Source organism: Polyodon spathula, chromosome 28 (assembly GCF_017654505.1).
Source record: "Polyodon spathula isolate WHYD16114869_AA chromosome 28, ASM1765450v1, whole genome shotgun sequence".
NCBI lineage: Eukaryota > Metazoa > Chordata > Actinopteri > Acipenseriformes > Polyodontidae > Polyodon > Polyodon spathula.
The window spans coordinates 360572-379509 of NC_054561.1; the positions used below are offsets into that span (position 1 = coordinate 360572).

Here is an 18938-nt window from a genome sequence, read left to right on the forward strand (position 1 = left end):
AAATACATGGATTAGCTTGCTTCGAAAGTACCGTCATTTCAAGCCATTGCTCTTGAAAAAGTGACTCTGCATTCCCTTCATCTTAACATGTAACCATCGATAGGAGACCCAACAAGGTGCTGATCACCATGGGTGCAGTTCTGCAGATACAGGCGCAAAAGCAAAAGGGAAAGACAAACACAAACCATCAGTGAAGAATAAAACAATTTTCACTGTACGAAACTACCAAGGAAGTTCTCTTTTCTGCAACTACATTCCCAGCTAGTCTGAGATGCCTTGATCCTTGCAACAGCTTTGAAACAGAGCTCAGCATAAGTGTTAAACCACAAGGGCACACTGCTTCTGAAAGCTAAAGAAAATATGTTTATTAATCACCAGTATGCCAATAGAATGCATTACCCCAAAGGCAAGGGCAACTCAAAGCACATATTAACACACATTACATAATATCATCAGTCATTAAAGGTCAGACCCCCACCCCCTAGAGGAGAGCAGTGGGCTGGGTATTGATTAGGTCTGACCTAATCAAATCTTTTACACAATAGGAAAAACATTCATCTGACACGTTAAGGTAATGCATACCTTAATCAAATGAAAAATGACAAAAAATCTCAATGGGGACCCACTGGAATAGCTATCCAAGATTATTACTATTAGTTGCAGTAGTAGTAGTATAGGAAATCAGCTGATCAGCTATGCCTTCAGAACAGACACTTTAAATGACATGAATGTGCACACAAGATAGAGTAATACAAACAACCCCCCCCCCCCCACACACACACACGCCAGCTTATAGAGCCTGTAATCACACTTGAAAAACCTCAACGAGATTGATAGACCTGCTATTGCATTAAATAAAGCCCCTATAGAGCTCTGTTGATTTTTAAACTTGTGTGATGTGTTGTTATTATTTTTTTTAAGAAATAAAACCTATAGAACAAGATCAAATTCTTCAACTCCGTTTGAAACCCTAAATGCCATCGTTCGCCTCTAAATCAAAACAGACACATTTAACGGTTCCCTGGGCCAAATCAGCAGGACAGTCCTGCTGTACGTTATTGACACACCTTCAGACAAGAAACTTGCCATAGATTATTTATTAAAACTCAGACTAGACAACATTACTGCATTATACATATTTTTACACCACATTCTTTGGCCTCGTCTTTTGGGGGTACCCCTGCTGAGAAATTAGCTCACAGATAAGTGGAGAGGCTGACCGTAGAGAAGCAATGGGCAGAGGGGCTCTTCTGCATTAGCCAAGAGAAAACTGAATACACTGGTTTTAAATAAATTAGTAATATCTTAAATTGCTAAATTGTTGCACGGTTAGTGTTATCAAAAAAATGAGCTGGCAACTAAATGGATCAAAATTGTTAGCTCAAAAAAAACAAAAAAAAAAAACAACTACTGGGTTCATGAGAGTATTTCTTATTACTAGTATCCGCCAAACAGTTCATAAAAATAATAAAAACTCTCATCTATATTCTGTGTGGTGACTGCAGTAAATCACTCTCATTATAAAAATGACTGTAAGCCTTAATCACATGGCTCCGACAAGCCACTGAAAGACATACTGCAGGGAGAAATAGAACCGGATTATACAGTCATTGGTGAAACAAAAGATCTCTAATGTATAAAACTTTCAAAATCTATCCTCGTTTTACGTGGGTAGAGCAGTGCCAATGAAAAGTCCCATTCCTTTTTTTATTTTTATTTCGGGTAATAAAAATACAATCTTGCACCTTTTAAAAAAATCTTTTTCAGCACGCTACAGTGCCCACCGGCTGTATCCATCAGGAAAAGGCCCAGCAGGATTGGAATTTAATTTGAAATCTTTTTTTGGGGGTCGGGAGTCTCTTGATGCAGGACTATAGAAGAGAACAGTCTTCACAATTACAGATGGCATTGTGAATTTGGGCTCAAGTTCTTAAAGGGCTTACTAGTACAAAGACGTAATTTGAATGCATTTACAGCGTTCAATTGCACTCAAAATTAGTCATCAATTCTAAAGTGCCTCACCGGCTGGGGGGGTGGGGGTGGGGGTGGCATCTTATGGAATAGGTCACCCAAGTCAAGTATGTCACACCACAATATGACCCTGCCTTCAAAATTTGAACCGTCACAGACTGCGAGACAAGGGGACCCTACAAGGGGGCTGCTAATGGGGGTTATTACTGGTACTAGTTTCCCACCTTGGAAACTGTCCAGAAATAATGCACATATAGTTAGATTTTTATGTTTAACTTTTATTAATGATTTGTCATAGATTTGTATCTCAATCTGGGATCTGAACTGGGTGGGGGGCATTGGCTCAGATGACTTATTTTTTCCATAGTTTAGACTTCTGTGAACTTAACTGAAACTTATTTGATATCTTATAAGGAAGCATCTACTAACCGAGCATCTACTATCAACCCTCTCAATCAAAGTCCAAGAAAACAGATACAGTTACAACTACAGAACACATAACAGGGCTGGCATAACTAATTAAAGGGTCATGTGATGGGCTGTCTTACATATTGCAGGCATTTGTAATTGTTTGTCCAGCCCCTGTACGTAGCTACTCCCCTCAGAGGTGTCCGAAGTATGCTAAAAGCCACCAAAAGACTGGTTAGAAGTCTTATATTTATCAATAGCTGTCTTTGTGGCTTGATTGCGATTAAAGGTCACCAAAAAATGGGAAAGTGACCGCCACCCGTCTCTGAATTAACTGACAAAACATATTGTACTATTACAAATCAAACATGAATGTGATCACCCTATTCAGCGGTACATAGCATGCAACTGCATTTTAAATCGTGCTTTATAGCCCAGTAAAACCAACCAGCTGCTATCCCCGCAGTTTAATTTATTCCCTCTGCTTCTGCTGAATTACCCTTGTATCGAGGGACTGCAGATACTAAACAAATAATTGTGGCACACTGAGTACAGCACCATAAATCCGCAATGTATCTGGGGTCCAATTCCAATACTGCTTTAGCAACCTATAATGCACACAGTAAACCTTTGACAGCATTACACAGTAACTGCACATCAGTCAGCCCTTTGCTTGGCCAAAAGGGGCGCTAAATCTTTGATGAGCACGATCACCATCGCCAATGGCCAGCCCATCTTCTTACACGTGTCTGCTAGTGGCTTATCTATCAGCTTGCCAAAGGGCATGCAGGCGTAGCCTTGTCAGTGTTCTGTCGTTTGCAGTCGCTCTTAAATTATTTAGTTTTCCCATTATTTTAACCAGGCAAGGCTGTTTAAGAAGCCTGCACTAAAATATCTTTAGTGCCAATGCATTAGTGGGGCTATACTGAGGGGCCTCTTTAACACTAAGACAACTGATGCAAAACAAATGACGTGTACTGGTGGAATGCAATCCAGTACAACAGAAAACTGTACCTCTTAAAAACCATGTGCGCTGACTATGTCAACGGTATGAATTTGAATGTGTTTCTTTTGCCAATGGGATGCGTGCACCGTTTAAACGTGTCTCTCATTTCATTGTGAGCTTCGTGTGCTAAACCTTTTCACTGGGGCAGGGCTTCCTAAGGAGAAAATGTAATACAGAACATTAAAGATCACAGGGATTCATTTTCAAATGTGATCCCATAGGGCAGATTCACCTAATAACATTAAAAGGAATCAAAGGGCTTCATTATGGGACCAAAGTGTTGTTTTTTTTTTTGTTCCGCCCCCCCCCTCCCCACAGGAGCACAACTTAGTTAAATACTGCCCTCTGGAGGCCACTGAAGTTTTTACATGGACTTTGAAATGCACACAAAACAGCTATTCAGATCCAGAGAGCTCTGTGTAATCAAAACAAAAATGTGTAGTGCCAATTTATTTATTTATTTCTTTATTTTACATACCTAAAAGGTTGCTACCTTTGAAGTCTATGTAATTAGTAGCATAAAACAAAAGGCAGGATTTTTTTTTTGAATTTCTAGTTTGCTTCCAGAGCAATAAATTGCAGAAATTATTTATAACCTCCTCCTGCTGCAAGCAGAAGTCAGGCGCGTGGTAAAATCTACAAAAACACACATCAGTCAGTTTTTTGGGTTTTTTTTTTTTAATCTTTTTTTTAACCATCTCGTATTGTCTTTGCAAATTGTCACAAGATAAATTAAAGACTAACCCGATCATTTTGCTCTGGAAAAAAAATGTAATAGTCACAATAATAGACTAGCCATTGGCAGACAACAAACAACACCTTTTGCAGGCTATTAGCATTCCACAGTGTACAGTGAATATATCTCAAAGAGACTCTCTAAAGGTAAATTACTTTTAAAATATGATTTACTACATGCAGTACTTTGAGGTACAGCATAGGGGTTGACACATACATATCTATGTATTTCTTCTATATACTGTACTGTGTTTTATATGATATTTTACCAACTATGCTAAATCATATATTTATGTATTTTTCAAAGTAAAGAAAGGCATTTTCTTGGCACATTTCTGTACCAAAATGTCTTTTCTAGTGTTACGCTTTGCAACATCGCAGACGATTTCGTGCTGCAGTGTGTTAATGCATTCACCTTACATAATATGCAGTGCATTGGTGGAGCTTTAGTGGAAGTATGTTTAGCACCTGCCTGCACTGTATCTAACAGTGCAAGTATCTATGATCACAGAATTAAAAAACATGAACACATTTTACATTTAAAAAAAAAAAGCTACTTCCGTTTTTGCAGTGTTTTGGCAAAACATTTTGATTATCTTAAGAAGTGAGTTTACGAGGCTCCCAGGCGGTGCTTCCAGTAAAGGTGCTCCGCGTGGAGTGAAGGTTGCGACCTATAGCCTCTCAGGTTCGAATCCAGGCTATGTCACTGCCGACCGTGACCAGGGGTTCCTAGGGGGCGACACACAATTGGCCGAGCGCCACCTGGGTAGGGAGGGCTTAGATTGGCAGGGGAATCCGCGGTTCACCGCGCACCAGCGACCCCTGTGGCCGATAGGGCGCCTGTGGTTCTGCAGTGGAGCATCCAGATCTGTGTTGTCCTCCGGCACTATAGGTCTGATGGCCTCGCTGTGGATCCGCAGTGTGAAAAATGACAGATTGGCAGGAGCACGTTTCGGAGGACGCGTGTTCCAGCCTCCGTTTCCCCGAGTCGCCGGGGCGTTGCAGCGGTGAACCGGGATACAAATAATAATTGGGCATTCCAAATTGGGGGGAAAACCGAGGTAAAATAAAAAAAACTAAAAAGTTTACTGCCTGGCGAAAAGCTTTACCATTGGTCACTAAAATCCAGCAAGACGAAAATACAGAACATGTTCTTTCACAATCACCAGTACACAATCATGTAACGTAATAATATTAATAAAAACAAAAAGAACAGGGCATTTCAGAAGAACGGAACCACATCATGCTTCAAAAACGCTGAACGCTGAAGCATGTGCCACACTGGTCGAATGACAACGTGATTCATTTTGACTACAGTTCCATACTGCTGAAAGACCCTACCCTCTTCAGCTGTCCAGAGAGCCGCTGCCCTTGATCTTGCGGCTCAGGGGGAAGGTGGACTTGCTCTGGGGTTGAGTCATCTTGCTGGCCAGGTGGACGAAGGGCTCGATCAGGGTCCTGCGATCAGCCACGGACACCTCCCACAGCCTGACCTTCTCTGTCTTTGCCCAGTGTTGGGCAGCTTCATGGTCCACTCGTCTCTGGTCCTGAAGGTCACATTTATTGCCCAGGACTACAATGGTCACCTGCAATAAAAACACAGCCTGTTTCACCGAAAGGTTCCCACTAAGAAAGCCTGCAAAGTTTCCTGAAAGTCTCCAGACTACTAGAGTCCCATGGAGATCTGGGTGAATTGTGAGACGGGGCACTGTAAATTTGGAATCCTTAGTATTAAGTACACTCATAAAATTAACTTGACAATACTTGCTATGTTAGAAAGGGCTAACTGCAATTAATAACCCTTTTTTCAAGTTGTGATCAATTAAAACACAGAGTGAGTAAAAAACAAACAATGGCAGTCATGCAGTGCAATTCTCCGGACTACTTTAAAAACGCCGGCACCCGCATTTGCTTTGCAGAATACGCTGCGCCAACAGCACAGGACGTGTTGTGCAGAAATGTTCTGCGCTGCTGTGCAGGATTTCAAACCCTGGCAGGGGAATTCATACTTTGCATATACAGGGTGAAAGTCATTTGTTGGTATTTTTAGCATTTTATGTTAATACCCTACAACTTGAGGCTCACACTATATCATAGTCTCACAGTAGTGTGCAAATGTATTACAACACCTCAAGATTTGTCATTTACATATATATTTCCAGTGGTTTGATTTCATATGCACCACAAATCCAAACTACAGGAGCAATTGGGTGTTCTGATAAATGTGCACACTACATTATATACACAGTGTGTTTAGCAAGAGGCAGCTTTCAGTTCTGTCACTGTACTTTGAGGCAGACCTCCTCACCTCCTTCTTATCCCTATATCTGTCGATATCCTTCTTGAGGGCCTCCATGCGCTTGAAGGACTCCTTGCTGTCGATGCTGTAGACTAGCACAAAGCCTTCAGCGAAGGAGAGGTAGTGCTTGGGGAATTCGGACCCCTCCCTCAAGCCCCGAGTGTCGTAGAATCGCACCTGCTCCCGCACACCCCGGTCCGTCTCGATTGAGCCAATGTAGATGTCCTCTAGAGTCTCAATGGGCTCCGAACCTGGGAGGGCAAGCAGCACAGCAGAGAGACGCTCTTAACCCTTTCAGTCCCGCCTTATCTTAACACATGCTGTAGGACATCACGTCAGAACCTCACAGGGCTCATAGAGTCCAGTCTGAGGTTGTGTAGAAATATGTTAACAGAAAATGTTCTGTTTTCATGTATACTCAATAAAGGCGTTTATTCTTCAGCTAATAATCAAAGACTAAAAAGGTTACAGATAGTATAAACAGCAAGATTTGCCTCATGAGAATAACCTCATAACATGTGTTTATTTAATAACACATGTGCATTACATTATTGAGTCTGACGTGTAAGACTTGTCTTGTGAAAAGCTTTGCGTCGTCAGACTTGGAAAATGATTCAGAAAGCCAAAAACCTTACTAAACGGTAGCCATTCCATTAGATACTATGCACCTTGTATTGTTAGGGCATTGTACAAACTTACCTACTACGTGATTTGCATACAGCAGTTGCTCAAGTATGGCTGTTTTGCCCACAGCGGACAATCCACACACAACCACTTTACAGCTCTTCCCCATAGTACCTCTCTGTGACTCGAGTGTGATTCAACTGTGAAACACATAAAACGACACGGCACATGAAAATCACATCATACATAGATCAAATCAGTGTGTTAACCTGTCCAGGTGCAGGCGGTAAAATATATGTGCAAAAGCGTAGTACAGTAAGGAAGTAATTGCCAAATACATAATTGAACCATTTTCCTGTTGCCTGTCCACTATGTTTACGGCCAAGTTGTTTTTGTAATAATAGAAAATTATATTTCATTTCACACAAAAACTGTACAAACATTGCAACGCTAGTAAAATGGTTGTTTTGTTTTTTTTCGTTCTTTCGTGTTTTTACATGTTACACAATTTCTCTTCCAATGCTAAAATGTCATCGGTCTTAATCACAATATAAACACGGTAATAAAATAATATGCAACAACCGACATAATAACTGTTATTAAATGTAAAACACACTGTCGGCTAGACTCGTTTTCCGTTCATTACTAACTTAGAAATAAATAACATGACAACAAAACCAGTTAATTAAGGCGGCGCAGGGCGTACACCGCACTCGTTTTCAGTAACATTATTTTAATCCCACGTAAGGCTCCCGTATTTGTGTGCATCACAGAATATTAATATTTTAAAAAAAAAACATGAATAGCAGAACAATCACCAGTGTGGTTCCTGTTTACTGTTTTGCATATGAATCAAGAACGGAGAAAGTGTTTGCAAGACGTCGTTTTTGGGGGGATGAAGGAGTTCTAGTGCCGCCGATGGTTTGGAGGTCGCTAAGTTTTATGGCTATAGTGTTCAGCGTAGTGTTGTGTGTTTAATTTGGGGTCCGCTAGTTAATTTGATAATGAATCAAAGAGTAGAAAATCTACTGGCAGCTGTCTTTTTGGGGTTTCATGTTACAAGTACAAATTCTACTGCTAGTTTTTTTTTTTTGTTTGTTTCTGCTATAATAATAAATCGTATTCAATGATTGATATTTCTATTGTAACTTACTTTAATCGTATTTTTTTTTAATCACTGTCCGCCCTTATGGAAATGTCCTATAGGATCCTATCGTAGTACTACAGGACACTCTATAGAACTAAAAAGGTTTTTAAAGAAACCCTACAGGATTCTTTTTAAAAAGTATCCTCTATAGTACTCAAATAGGCATGCCCTCTAATGTCTCGATAGGACTCTGTATAGGACCAAAAAAGGATCTACCGAAAAGGGGTGCTTGTATGTTTATAGGCTTGAATACAGCAAAATACTTAACGTTCAGTAAACCCATTTAATTACCAGTTACTGAAAATAGCCCATCGGTAGGCAGAAATAAATGTACAATACATAAGCCTTAATATTACAAAAGACAAAGCATCAGTCATAATGAATATGGAAATAATGTATAATCCTACAAAATATTACATAAATATAACTAATTATTATATACAAATATGTACATTATATATATATATATATATATATAATCTGCGCGCACAGTCACCATCCGAGAATCAGGCGCTGTCTAATTCACACACACACCGTCTCTCCAGACCCCTTGAGGCGCTGTTGCAGCAATTTGGGGATAAGCACCTTCCTATACAGTTAAATTCGTCCCCGTTACTCTCCTCTCCCCGTTGCGAACAGAGCTCTTATTTATTTATTTATTTATTTATTTATTTATTTATTTCATTGTTTTTTTTTTTTTAAATGGATACAAATTGCCGCAGCGCTTCCGCTCACTCGCCAAGTCCGGCTGTCTATGGTTCCCGGAAGTGTCTCCCTTCTCTCCCCCTGGTGGTAAAATGGCGGTTGCAGATTGTGAGATGCCCATGGCTCCCGAGTCGGAGGTGATGAGCGAAGAGGAGATGGAAAGGTAGGTGTGTGGGGGGCAGAGACTGTGTGGTTTTGGGGTGCAGAGCTGAAACCGGGGTGTCGGTGAGGAGTTTGCTCTTGAAACATGCCTCTGATGTTTAACTTGTCTGTCTTAGGCCTAAACCCCAGAGTGCGGTGTGTGCCGGTATCCGACAAAGGGGTGCAGAAAAACGGCACCGGGGTTTTGCTTGTGCCTTCGCTGTTACAAATTCTCCTTTTACGGGATGGCTGTATTTAACATCCCATGGCAACAGTCTTCAGTTTAGTAATGTCGTTATAAACGGTCGTGTATTCCTTCTTTTGTTATTCTTTTGAGTCAATGGAAAGCACACTTTTTTTTTTTCTGTGGCAGTGAAATCTCCACTTCTACTAAATCGTCCTGCTTTTTTAAATGTTGTTTCTGTCCTTGATTTGATGTCTGTCTTGTTTTTTTTATTTATTTATTTATTTATTTTTTATAGAAGCAATGATGCTATACATCGCGTTTTGTTGTGGTATAGTGGGGGACGGTATCGTAGTTGTATTCTGTCTGCATTGTCTTAATATTTTCCCCAAAGTGGTCGATTTCACAATAAGAAAATATACAAATGAAATATACGAATAGGGTTAGTTACACGTGAAGGCTCCGTTGATTCACAGAGATGTCAAGTGATAGCGCCGAGTTGTGAATCAGCATTCAACATTTACAGCAAGTAAATGGGCACGTTTTTATTTTTATTTGTATACAACCACCTATTCGCGACCCTGTACTTTAAACCATACAAAAACCATGACGATTTGTGTTTAAAGGGTTGTTCTTTGTTAAATTAAATATGATGTCACTTATAATTCTGGAACGTTCTTAGAGTTGACGTCATGTTATGACATTGACTTTAGTTCTGGAAATTGCTGTGGGTTTTCTTTTTATGTATACTTTACGACAGGTGATCGATCATTTGTTAGTGATTTTGGTATTTTGAGAAGTGTGTGTGTGTTTGTTTATGCAGGCATCTGCTGCTCGGTTCTTGTTGACTTGTTTAAAAAAAAAAAAAAAAATGATATAAACGTTTTTCATTGTCCAGGATATATGGTCGGTCTTAAACTTTTTTTGGAAATCAGTCTAAGTGCAAACTTACGTTTTGTTCTTGTGAGACTGACATTTTAAGCCCCTCTCAGATGACTTTTTTTATTTCACAAAATGTAAATATTTTGGGAACAAAAAATAAAGAAAGAATGTGGTTTTAGGTAACATACTGACTACCAATTGTTAAACTGCAAGAATGATCCGTGTTGAATCATTGGTATGGCAGATTATGATCATTGCTTACCTGGGGCACTCCCTGTGTTCTGTTGGTGTACAGAGGGTTATTGTAACATCTTAGGCAATCATATTTAGTTTTTAAAGCTAACCCTCCTATTAGGTTTCACGTCTGTTTGACCCGACTCTAGTTTCCAATTAGCTTGAAGGTGCTATTCTTTTCATTTTCTGTATAATATTTAATGACTTTTCATAAGTTGGGGTCATGAACTTATACACAGAAAACAGAACCTTTTTGAGATGTTTAATTTTTTAGAACAGGTATACAAATAAGATGTTTTGGGTCACTGTGACCCATGGCATTTATCTGTGTAGATCCTGTGTATGGATTATATCGACACTCGTAGCGGTTAAACGGACCTCTGCTCTCAGCCTTGATCTGTTCTCTTAACCTACAACAAGCAAGGACTGTAAAGTCTACATTTAAATGTTATGAACACTTGTTCCTAGAAGAATAATCATGCCATGAATTTAGTGGCCTTAAAATGAACACAACATACATTGCATACAGCACAAGGCTTGACAAGATGTAAATATAGTACTGGATCATGGGGCTGGCAGTACACATGGAAGCATGCCCGTGTACATTTTTAGTATTGCAATGCACTCGTCGGTTGGTGCTGTTTTTGTTTTAAATCTTGCGTCTCGTTTCACTGATCCTGGTAGCATTAGGTACTCCAGATTAGTTCCGACCTAAACTAAGGTCTGTGAGCTCAGTCATTAAGATATGTTTTTAAGTTGTTGGTCTTCTTTAGGAAAGCAAATGTGGTTTGAAAGATTATGAAGAGGTTTCAGCTGCTAGAGCTTGCAGGAATAAGGCCGTATCTAAATGTTATCAGAAAGAAGTTGCCTGAAGTTTTTGTTCCTGGTTAGTTGTTAGGTTGGATGGGGATGAATCTGGCAGCTACCTTCATGTCCAATGTGTACTTTCAGGGAATGTTTGGAGGACAATGTTTTTTTTTTTTTTTATTATTATTTTTGCACAGCAAACTAGACAATTGTTCCACAAGTCTGGAAAGTTCTGCTGGCTGACTGGATTGCACTGTCATGCCAGTTGTACTTCATTACAGTTCTGCTTATTCTATGAATAGATCAGGGGTTATTGATATGTCGGACACATGTGGTCCTTTTTCAAAGCCAGCCAGGCAGGAATTAAAGGTATAAAAGCCTGACTCAAAGGAAAAAGACTTTTGTCCCAAAATGATTGCTCTAGAATATTTGCATGGGATTCTTATGTTCATTTTCTTTTCCCTTATAGGGAAGCAGAGGGCTTTAAAGAACAAGGAAATGCCTTTTACATCAAGAAAGATTACTCTGAAGCATTCAACTTCTACACAAAAGCCATCGGTAATCCATTTTGTCAACTTCTGTTCAGGTTCAAAGCTCCAATATTCTTACCCCACAGCCTGAAATCTGTCCCTAACACATTCTTATTTGCATTTCTGCTCCTATCCCACACCTGTCTCGTTTTGATTCATAGACTTTATTACAAGTGTTTTGTGGACTTTATAACGTGCAATAAATATGCATGATTGGTATGTAGAATTAATGAAGACATGTGTCAGCTCCTTTCATAGTCCTGATCACAACACAAAGTTATAACCCATAATAATTCTCTCACCTTCAAGTGGCTCTGTTTTAAAGTTATTGCCCACTTATGTAATTACTTGGCTAAAGTGTCTTTTTGGCTTTGTATGGTAGGGGGTGGCTGTAACTGCTAAATGCTGTACTAATGTTAACATCAATGTTTGACTTGACAGATGCATGCCCCAAAAATGCAAGTTACTATGGGAACAGAGCCGCCACCCTGATGATGCTGAACCGCCACTGGGAGGCGCTGGAAGATGCACAGCAGGCTGTCCGGATGGACGACATGTTTGTGAAGGTAATGTTAACAGTCGTCATCATATTTCTGTTTACTTTGTTCCCTGAAACAACACTAAAGCTTTCTGATAGAGTAAAGGACCCTGCATAGTCTCTGGGCTGTGAATTAGCCTGATCTCCCAAAATTCACTGGCGGTCAAAATTAGTGTTGCCAGTTACTGGGGAACGACACCTTAATTCATATTTTGATGTTCTAGAATAGCTAACCATCTTGTAATGAATGCAAATTATTTTACTGTAATGATCAGGCCATGTCACAAGTGCCGCAGTACCCCGAAATGTTCCCGTTTTGAAAGGTCAGTTTCATTCGGGACCCCCTGCATTGTTTTCATGGTTCCTTATTGCCTTCTCGTTTTTAGGGTCACCTCCGGGAAGGGAAGTGTCACCTGTCCCTTGGGAACGGCAAAGCAGCCAGCCGCTCCTTCCAGAGGGTTCTAGAACTGGAGCTGGATAACGCTCAGGCACCGTCAGAGGTGAGCACTTCTCTATCACCATTTGCTCTGGACACTGCTCAATGCATTATACGTGTTAATAAATACATGTGTTTTTTTTTTTTTTACTATTCACAAGGACTGACATAGTCAAGTAGTGTCTAATGTGTATTTAATTTTTTTAAATGCATATTTTATTCACTTACACTTTAGTCTCCCATTTTAAAGCAGTGAACGAGGCATCTATATTGGTTATAGATCTTTTAGCATGTTAGTAGTGTATTTCATCACCAGTCTAACTAGTTGAGTGGATGTCTTCAGTGTTGATGAAGTTTCATCTGTTTATTTTCCTTGATTTATTTCACTGTGTTTTTTTTTTTTTTTTCCCTTTTTGCCCTTCATGTTATGTGTTTGCTTTTTTTAACATTACAGTTGAAAAATGCCAACGCTGTTCTGGAATACGAGAGAATGGCAGAGATTGACTTTGAAAAACGGGACTTTAGAAAGGTATGTGGTTAAGTCTTGATCTTGGGGTAATGAACCATGATGTCTTTTACAAAGGAGACTTTCAAAATGTGCCTATTTGCTGTGATATGTGTTTGTCTTCAAGCGCTTGTAAAAGAACACCCCAAATACATCAGAAATGTGCGATCTGCCATACTGTTAAGTTTATAATGATTCAGCTTGAAACATGATTAGAAGCAGTTTGATCAAATCAGTTTGCTCTGGTACGACAAATCGAGGTTAGCGGTCAGTCTCGTGATCTTGTGTTCAGGTCTCCCCAGTGCCACTGCCAAGCGGCTGTGTTCTTTGAGAAGCCACTAGAAAAGTAAAAATAGGATTTCTTTGTTATTAACCATATCCCCTGGAGACTGGCTTGATAATGCAACTGGTTTATAATCCTGTATTTTTTATTTTTTTTTGTCTGACCTATTTAGAACTGCCATTGATTAACCTGTGCATGGTTGCAAGAAGATACTCTTCTTCCTAGGTTTTTTTTTTTTTTTTTTTTTTTAAACCATGTACTATGTCTTTGGTACACACACCTGAGCTTGATGAAACTTTGCTTAGAAGTTTACTTGTAGATGTTGTTCAGTATACTGATTTATAATTGACTCTGGAACTGTCTTGTATACCTTCAGTGTGTGTTCTATATGGACCGTGCGTTGGAGTACGCCCCTGCCTGCCACAGATTCAAAATCCTCAAAGCAGAGTGCTTAGCCCTGCTGGGGCGCTACCCTGAAGCGCAGTCAGTGGCCAGGTAAGAGGACGACAAATTCATTACTTTTTTTTTTTTTTTTTTTTTTTAGAATGTATCAGTTTTGTAATCCACAATGCACACTGCTTCACTGTTTCTCGCTGTAATTTGCATTCACTGTGGTTTTTGTCTTGCAGCGATATTTTGCGCATGGACGCTACGAATGGGGATGCTCTGTATGTGAGGGGGCTGTGTTTGTACTACGAAGACTGTATTGAAAAAGCAGTGCAGTTTTTCGTCCAGGCTCTTCGCATGGCGCCAGATCATGAGAAAGCCCGGCTGGCCTGCAGAGTACGTGTTGCTCTCGGGCAAATTCTGGATTCATAGTAGCTATTCATGTTACGCAGCTGTAAATTAATCTAAAGAATTTTTTTTTTTTTTTTTTTTTAAGGCAGCTGAACATACAGTATATGGATCTTATATTTGTAATGTTATTTATGATCAGCTGTAAATAGTGGCACCTGTTGGAATGGCACGGTAGAAGCTTTAAACTATCTAACGCAAGTCTTTGTTTTACACAATAAAGGTTTAATGCCAACATTCCCTGTAAACCTAATCACACATGCCTTGATGTGTAAATGTATTTCTTATTTATTTTAGAATGCCAAAGCTTTGAAATCCAAGAAGGAAGAGGGAAATAATGCCTTCAAAGACGGCAATTATGAAGCCGCGTATGAACTGTACTCGGAGGCACTGACCATAGACCCCAATAACATTAAAACAAACGCCAAACTCTACTGTAACAGGGGGACCGTGGGTTCAAAGGTAAGAAAAGGTTCACTGATTTTTTGGTGCTGTTGTAGAGAAATATAAAAGAAAGCTGTACTGAGTAATTTCGACTTGTCTGCAGGCTTCGTTAACCTGGCTTAACGCATGCAATTTGGATGTCAAAACAAACAGTGTAAACACCTAACTACCTGGATACCTGATGTATTATCAGCGCAATGCACGGTTGTCTCCTGCTCTTATTTTAATAAATATGGAAGTGAAAGCAACAAAGTTTCCAATGTAAGGTTGTACCAGTTCAGTTTGCTGGCATTTGGACTGCGTTGCGTAAAACCTCCTGATAAACGTATGTTTTTTTTTTTTTTTACAAGCTCCAGCAAATAGAAACCTGAATAGTGCATTTTGAAAAAAACATGAACAGTACACCAGGGGAATGGTTATGTAATCGCAAAGGGAAAACCAGTGAAATATCTCAGCCTCCTAAAACAATGAGGTCCTGTCATGGAGCATAACTGTTATCTGTGACTATAATACCATTGTGTAGTTTGGCAACACGCCTCTATGCAGCACAGTGTAAAGTAGAACACACCATTAATTACATTGAATGAGTTATTTGCTTTTACAACTGCAGTTGGGGTTACTAATTTCTTCTCAAGGGTCTTTTTGCAGTATTTTAGACATCCTGTATTCTTCCTTAAACCAAGAATGTAGAAAAAGCCATTGTACTGGTAACTTAAATTCTTTCTTTCAGCTAAAAAAATGTGATCAAGCAATAGAAGACTGTACAAATGCAATAAAACTGGATGAAACCTACATCAAAGCATATTTGAGGCGAGCTCAGTGGTAAGTCGATCTTCCTTTTAAAGTAAATCTGTTGACGCACTGAACTGCTTACCTTGTGTTAAATCTGCAGAAAGTGATGTTCCAATAGAACATAAGATACTGTTCCAATTGAATTGTTTTTTTGGCTTTGTTAGTCTCCCCTGGGTCTAGCTGCCTCGTGATTTAACAATGCTCGCAGAGGCTGCAAGAACCACTGGCAGGATGCCATGGTCTGTTGCTGATACAGACAATATTGCAGGACTTCAATCTGGAAAAATCTTATGAAACCGTTTCTTTTTTCAGTTATATGGACACAGAACAATATGAAGAGGCTGTTCGGGATTATGAAAAAGTTTATCAGACGGAGAAAACAAAAGGTAAGGAGGGCCCTCGTTCTTGTGATGGGAAGCATCTGGTCATTTTGTGCATGCAGAGTTCAGCATCCCGTCTTTGAGGCTAAACCCTTGATAAAGCTCAGTCTGCATTGGGAATGCTTGTAGTTGCAGGAGTGGGGTATGTTTTGCAAAAGTACTACATTTTAAAATCATCCCAGTGTCTTAATTACAATATCAATTTAGGAGGCAGTGTGGTCCAGTGGTTAAAGTCCAGGGCTTGTAACCAGAAGGTCACTGGTTCATATCCCACCTCTGCCACTGTCTGATTCACTGTGACCCTGAGCAAGTCACTTAACCTCCTTGTGCTCCGTCCTGCAGATGAGATGTTAAATCAATGTCTTATTGTAAGTGACTCTGCATATAATGCACAGTTCACAGCCTACCTCTGTAAAGAGCTTTGTGATGGTGGTCCACTATGAAAGGCTCTATATAAAAAATAAAGATCTTTTTATTATTAAGTGGCAGTGTTGGAAGCAAATAGTTTTCAACTAGTGTAGAATCTAGCTTGGATAACAGATTGAGTATTGCTGTAATTTTAGTCCACAGTATGCAATTCAGTGGTTGTATATTCTTTGACAGGATTTGCTGATTCTGCTTTGAACCCAGAAATCAATAGTTGAGGGATCCTTCTAAAGGTCAATATCATTATAGACACTACTTTACCACACCTGGTTGTAGCTAGTACTTGTACGCAGTATTTCAAATTCAGTTTTGTTAAATGTTACGTTTGCAGTTCACATCGTATTTCACAGAAATGCTTTTGATGGAGAGAGAATTTAACAAGCATTTTTTGTATTTTTTTTTTTTTTCTGCCAGAGCACAAGCACCTTCTAAAGACTGCCCAACTGGAACTGAAGAAAAGCAAACGAAATGATTACTATAAGATCCTGGGTGTGGATAAAAACGCTACAGATGACGAGATTAAGAAAGCCTATAGGAAGCGAGCGCTCATGCACCACCCAGGTAAAGAGGATGGGCATTGTCTCAACGCAAGGTGTTAGAAGTGTCTGATGGTGCAATAAATCAAATGCACAAAGTTCTTTTTATTTCCTTCAGTCACTGTGTGCACAATTGTGTCATCTTACGTTTCCTATCTATGTATCAATTTTTTTTTTACTTATGGTAGGGCAACTTCTCGAACTCCATAAAACTCTTTAAAATAAAGTGTGATCAACGGGGATATTATTAAATAAATAAATAAAATACTGGAAGCTGTTATAGAATTTAGTTTTGTCTTTATTTTTGATGGGGCTCATCAGTTATGTCCTTTTTTACGTTTTATTTAGACAGCAGCTGGTTTTGCCTGATGCTTGTTGGCACACAGTCTACTGGCACTGTCTTGAAGACTCACCGGCTGTTCTCTTCTCAGATCGTCACAGTGGAGCCAGTCCGGAGATGCAAAAGGAAGAAGAAAAAAAGTTCAAAGAGGTGGGAGAAGCTTTTACTGTTCTCTCGGATCCCAAGAAGAAAGCCAGATATGACAGCGGGCAGGATCTAGACGAGGAGGGCATGAACATGGGCGGTGGGTATTTCTTTTTTTATGATTTTTTATTTATTTATTTTTATCCATAAAGCTAATCCTGCATTACTATTTCCAAGACATCCCTGGAGTGTAAGGTTATTGCTTTATTGTTTAGTTACCCACAAGGATACAACCAGGAATCCCATTACATAGTGTAACAGGGTGGAGGGTGGGCACAAACCTGCGACCCAGCGCACCACAAGCGAGCATCTTGACCATAATACCAAGAACCTTGTGTTTTTTTTTTTTTTTGTTTGTTTGTTTTTGTTTTGTTTTTTTTTTGTTTTTTTTAATGAAAGCAAGCCACTGTTTGACAAACATTTAAACAAAATGTATTTTATTCCAGTGCAATTTTGGTCTCTCTCTATAGCCCCTTTCACACTCCTACCTGGGTCCGGACAGGGGTCTTGGTTAATCGGGTCACAGTCCCGTGTAGTGTGAAACCATGTACCTGGGTTGTACACGGGTTAACCTAGGTCCAACGACCTGCCTCAGGGTGTAGGTTGACACGCTTTGACCCGAGTTGAACGAGACAAAGTGCTTGAAACCGACGCAGTAACAAACAGCCACGCCTGTGTGACGGTTTCCTGTCCGCAAGGAACGTTTTGTTAATGCTGTTTAGCCTTGTTTTTGTTGCTTGAGACACCATTATGAGCCAGATTGCAGCCGGGATGAAGAAACATTTGCTCTAACTAACATTTGATCCAGATAAGCTTGGATGGAAGCGTCAGTAACAAGCTGCTTCCGGGACACTGATCTGTGCATTGTGTGCTTGCGTCTGTCACCCAGGTCAACCCTGCTTTATCAAAAGCAGTGTGAAATCACATACCCGACCCGCATGACACCGGGTCCTGTTCGGGTAGGTTCCGACCCAGGTAGATCATGACAGTGTGAAGGGGGCTTCTCGCTATAGACTATATTTAAATATCAAAGATACAACTGCAATAAAATTTGTGGACCATATTAAGACCACTAATCTAATTTTCCTGTTTAGATTTTGATGCTAACAATATCTTCAAGGCATTCTTTGGAGCTCCAGGTGGCGGCTTCAGTTTCGAAGGTAATTCATGTATGTATTGGACCACTATGAAAATGGCTTTTTTTTTTTTTTTTTTAACTGAAAAATTTATATATATATATATATATATATATATATATATATATATATATATATATATATATATATATATCATAGTCATCGGACAAGAAAATGGTTTCTAATTAAATTTATTTTCTTTTTTCCCCCCCTCAGCTTCCGGTCCTGGTAATTTCTTCTTTCAGTTTGGTTAAATAAATAAATAAATAAATAAATAAAGCAGCTTTCTGCGTTCCGTTTCAAAACTTCTGAAGACTCGTCCTTCCTCCAAGTTTGAATGTACTCCTGTTTTCAGTTGGTATACCTCTGTATTTGTGCATACATATGAAGAAAAAAGTCATCTTAAAATATGGGAAGACAAAAAGAAAAAACACATGGCCTCTTTGTTTTGTTTATTTAAAAAAAAAAAAAAAAAAAAAAAAAAAAAAAAAAAAAAAAAAAAAAAAAAAA

The 18938-nt window shown here is 39.4% G+C and overlaps 2 protein-coding genes across 4 annotated transcripts; one reads left to right on the forward strand and one right to left on the reverse strand.

Moving 5' to 3' along the window:
• Window positions 1-5209: 5209 nt before the first annotated feature.
• Window positions 5210-7947, reverse strand: LOC121301786 (NF-kappa-B inhibitor-interacting Ras-like protein 2). Of its 2 annotated transcripts, XM_041231392.1 has the most exons (4): window positions 7862-7947; window positions 7119-7243; window positions 6429-6670; window positions 5210-5706 (listed from the first exon to the last, which is right to left on the reverse strand). In XM_041231392.1, the coding sequence occupies exons 2-4, from the start codon at window positions 7210-7212 to the stop codon at window positions 5467-5469; spliced, it is 576 nt and encodes a 191-aa protein (XP_041087326.1). In that variant the 5' UTR covers window positions 7213-7243; window positions 7862-7947; the 3' UTR covers window positions 5210-5466. The 2 variants fall into 2 exon arrangements, with proteins under 2 accessions (XP_041087326.1, XP_041087325.1); XM_041231391.1 differs by lacking the exon at window positions 7862-7947 and having other exon boundaries at window positions 7119-7825.
• A 1004-nt stretch (window positions 7948-8951) lies between these two features.
• On the forward strand, window positions 8952-18902 carry LOC121301795 (dnaJ homolog subfamily C member 7-like). Of its 2 annotated transcripts, none has more exons than XM_041231404.1 (14): window positions 8952-9058; window positions 11613-11701; window positions 12115-12239; window positions 12598-12711; window positions 13102-13176; window positions 13812-13930; window positions 14065-14218; window positions 14528-14692; window positions 15405-15496; window positions 15779-15852; window positions 16687-16833; window positions 17240-17392; window positions 18387-18461; window positions 18645-18902. In XM_041231404.1, exons 1-14 carry the CDS (start codon window positions 8988-8990, stop codon window positions 18680-18682), a joined length of 1491 nt encoding a protein of 496 aa, XP_041087338.1. In that variant the 5' UTR covers window positions 8952-8987; the 3' UTR covers window positions 18683-18902. The 2 variants fall into 2 exon arrangements, with proteins under 2 accessions (XP_041087338.1, XP_041087339.1); XM_041231405.1 differs by having other exon boundaries at window positions 18387-18452.
• The last annotated feature ends 36 nt before the right edge of the window (window positions 18903-18938 follow it).

What these genes read in the sequence shown, in the direction of transcription:
- LOC121301786 (XM_041231392.1), bottom strand. Translation starts at nt 7,212, where the DNA reads ATGGGGAAGAGCTGTAAAGTGGTTGTGTGTGGATTGTCCGCTGTGGGC. An exon ending in GTATGCAAATCACGTAGTAG is followed by an intron (nt 6,671 to 7,118) that starts GTAAGTTTGTAC and finishes TTGCCCTCCCAG; the next exon opens with GTTCGGAGCCCATTGAGACT. An exon ending in GATATAGGGATAAGAAGGAG is followed by an intron (nt 5,707 to 6,428) that starts GTGAGGAGGTCT and finishes TTTTTATTGCAG; the next exon opens with GTGACCATTGTAGTCCTGGG.
- LOC121301795 (XM_041231404.1), top strand. Translation starts at nt 8,988, where the DNA reads ATGGCGGTTGCAGATTGTGAGATGCCCATGGCTCCCGAGTCGGAGGTG. An exon ending in AGCGAAGAGGAGATGGAAAG is followed by an intron (nt 9,059 to 11,612) that starts GTAGGTGTGTGG and finishes TTTCCCTTATAG; the next exon opens with GGAAGCAGAGGGCTTTAAAG. An exon ending in GAAGCGCAGTCAGTGGCCAG is followed by an intron (nt 13,931 to 14,064) that starts GTAAGAGGACGA and finishes TTTGTCTTGCAG; the next exon opens with CGATATTTTGCGCATGGACG.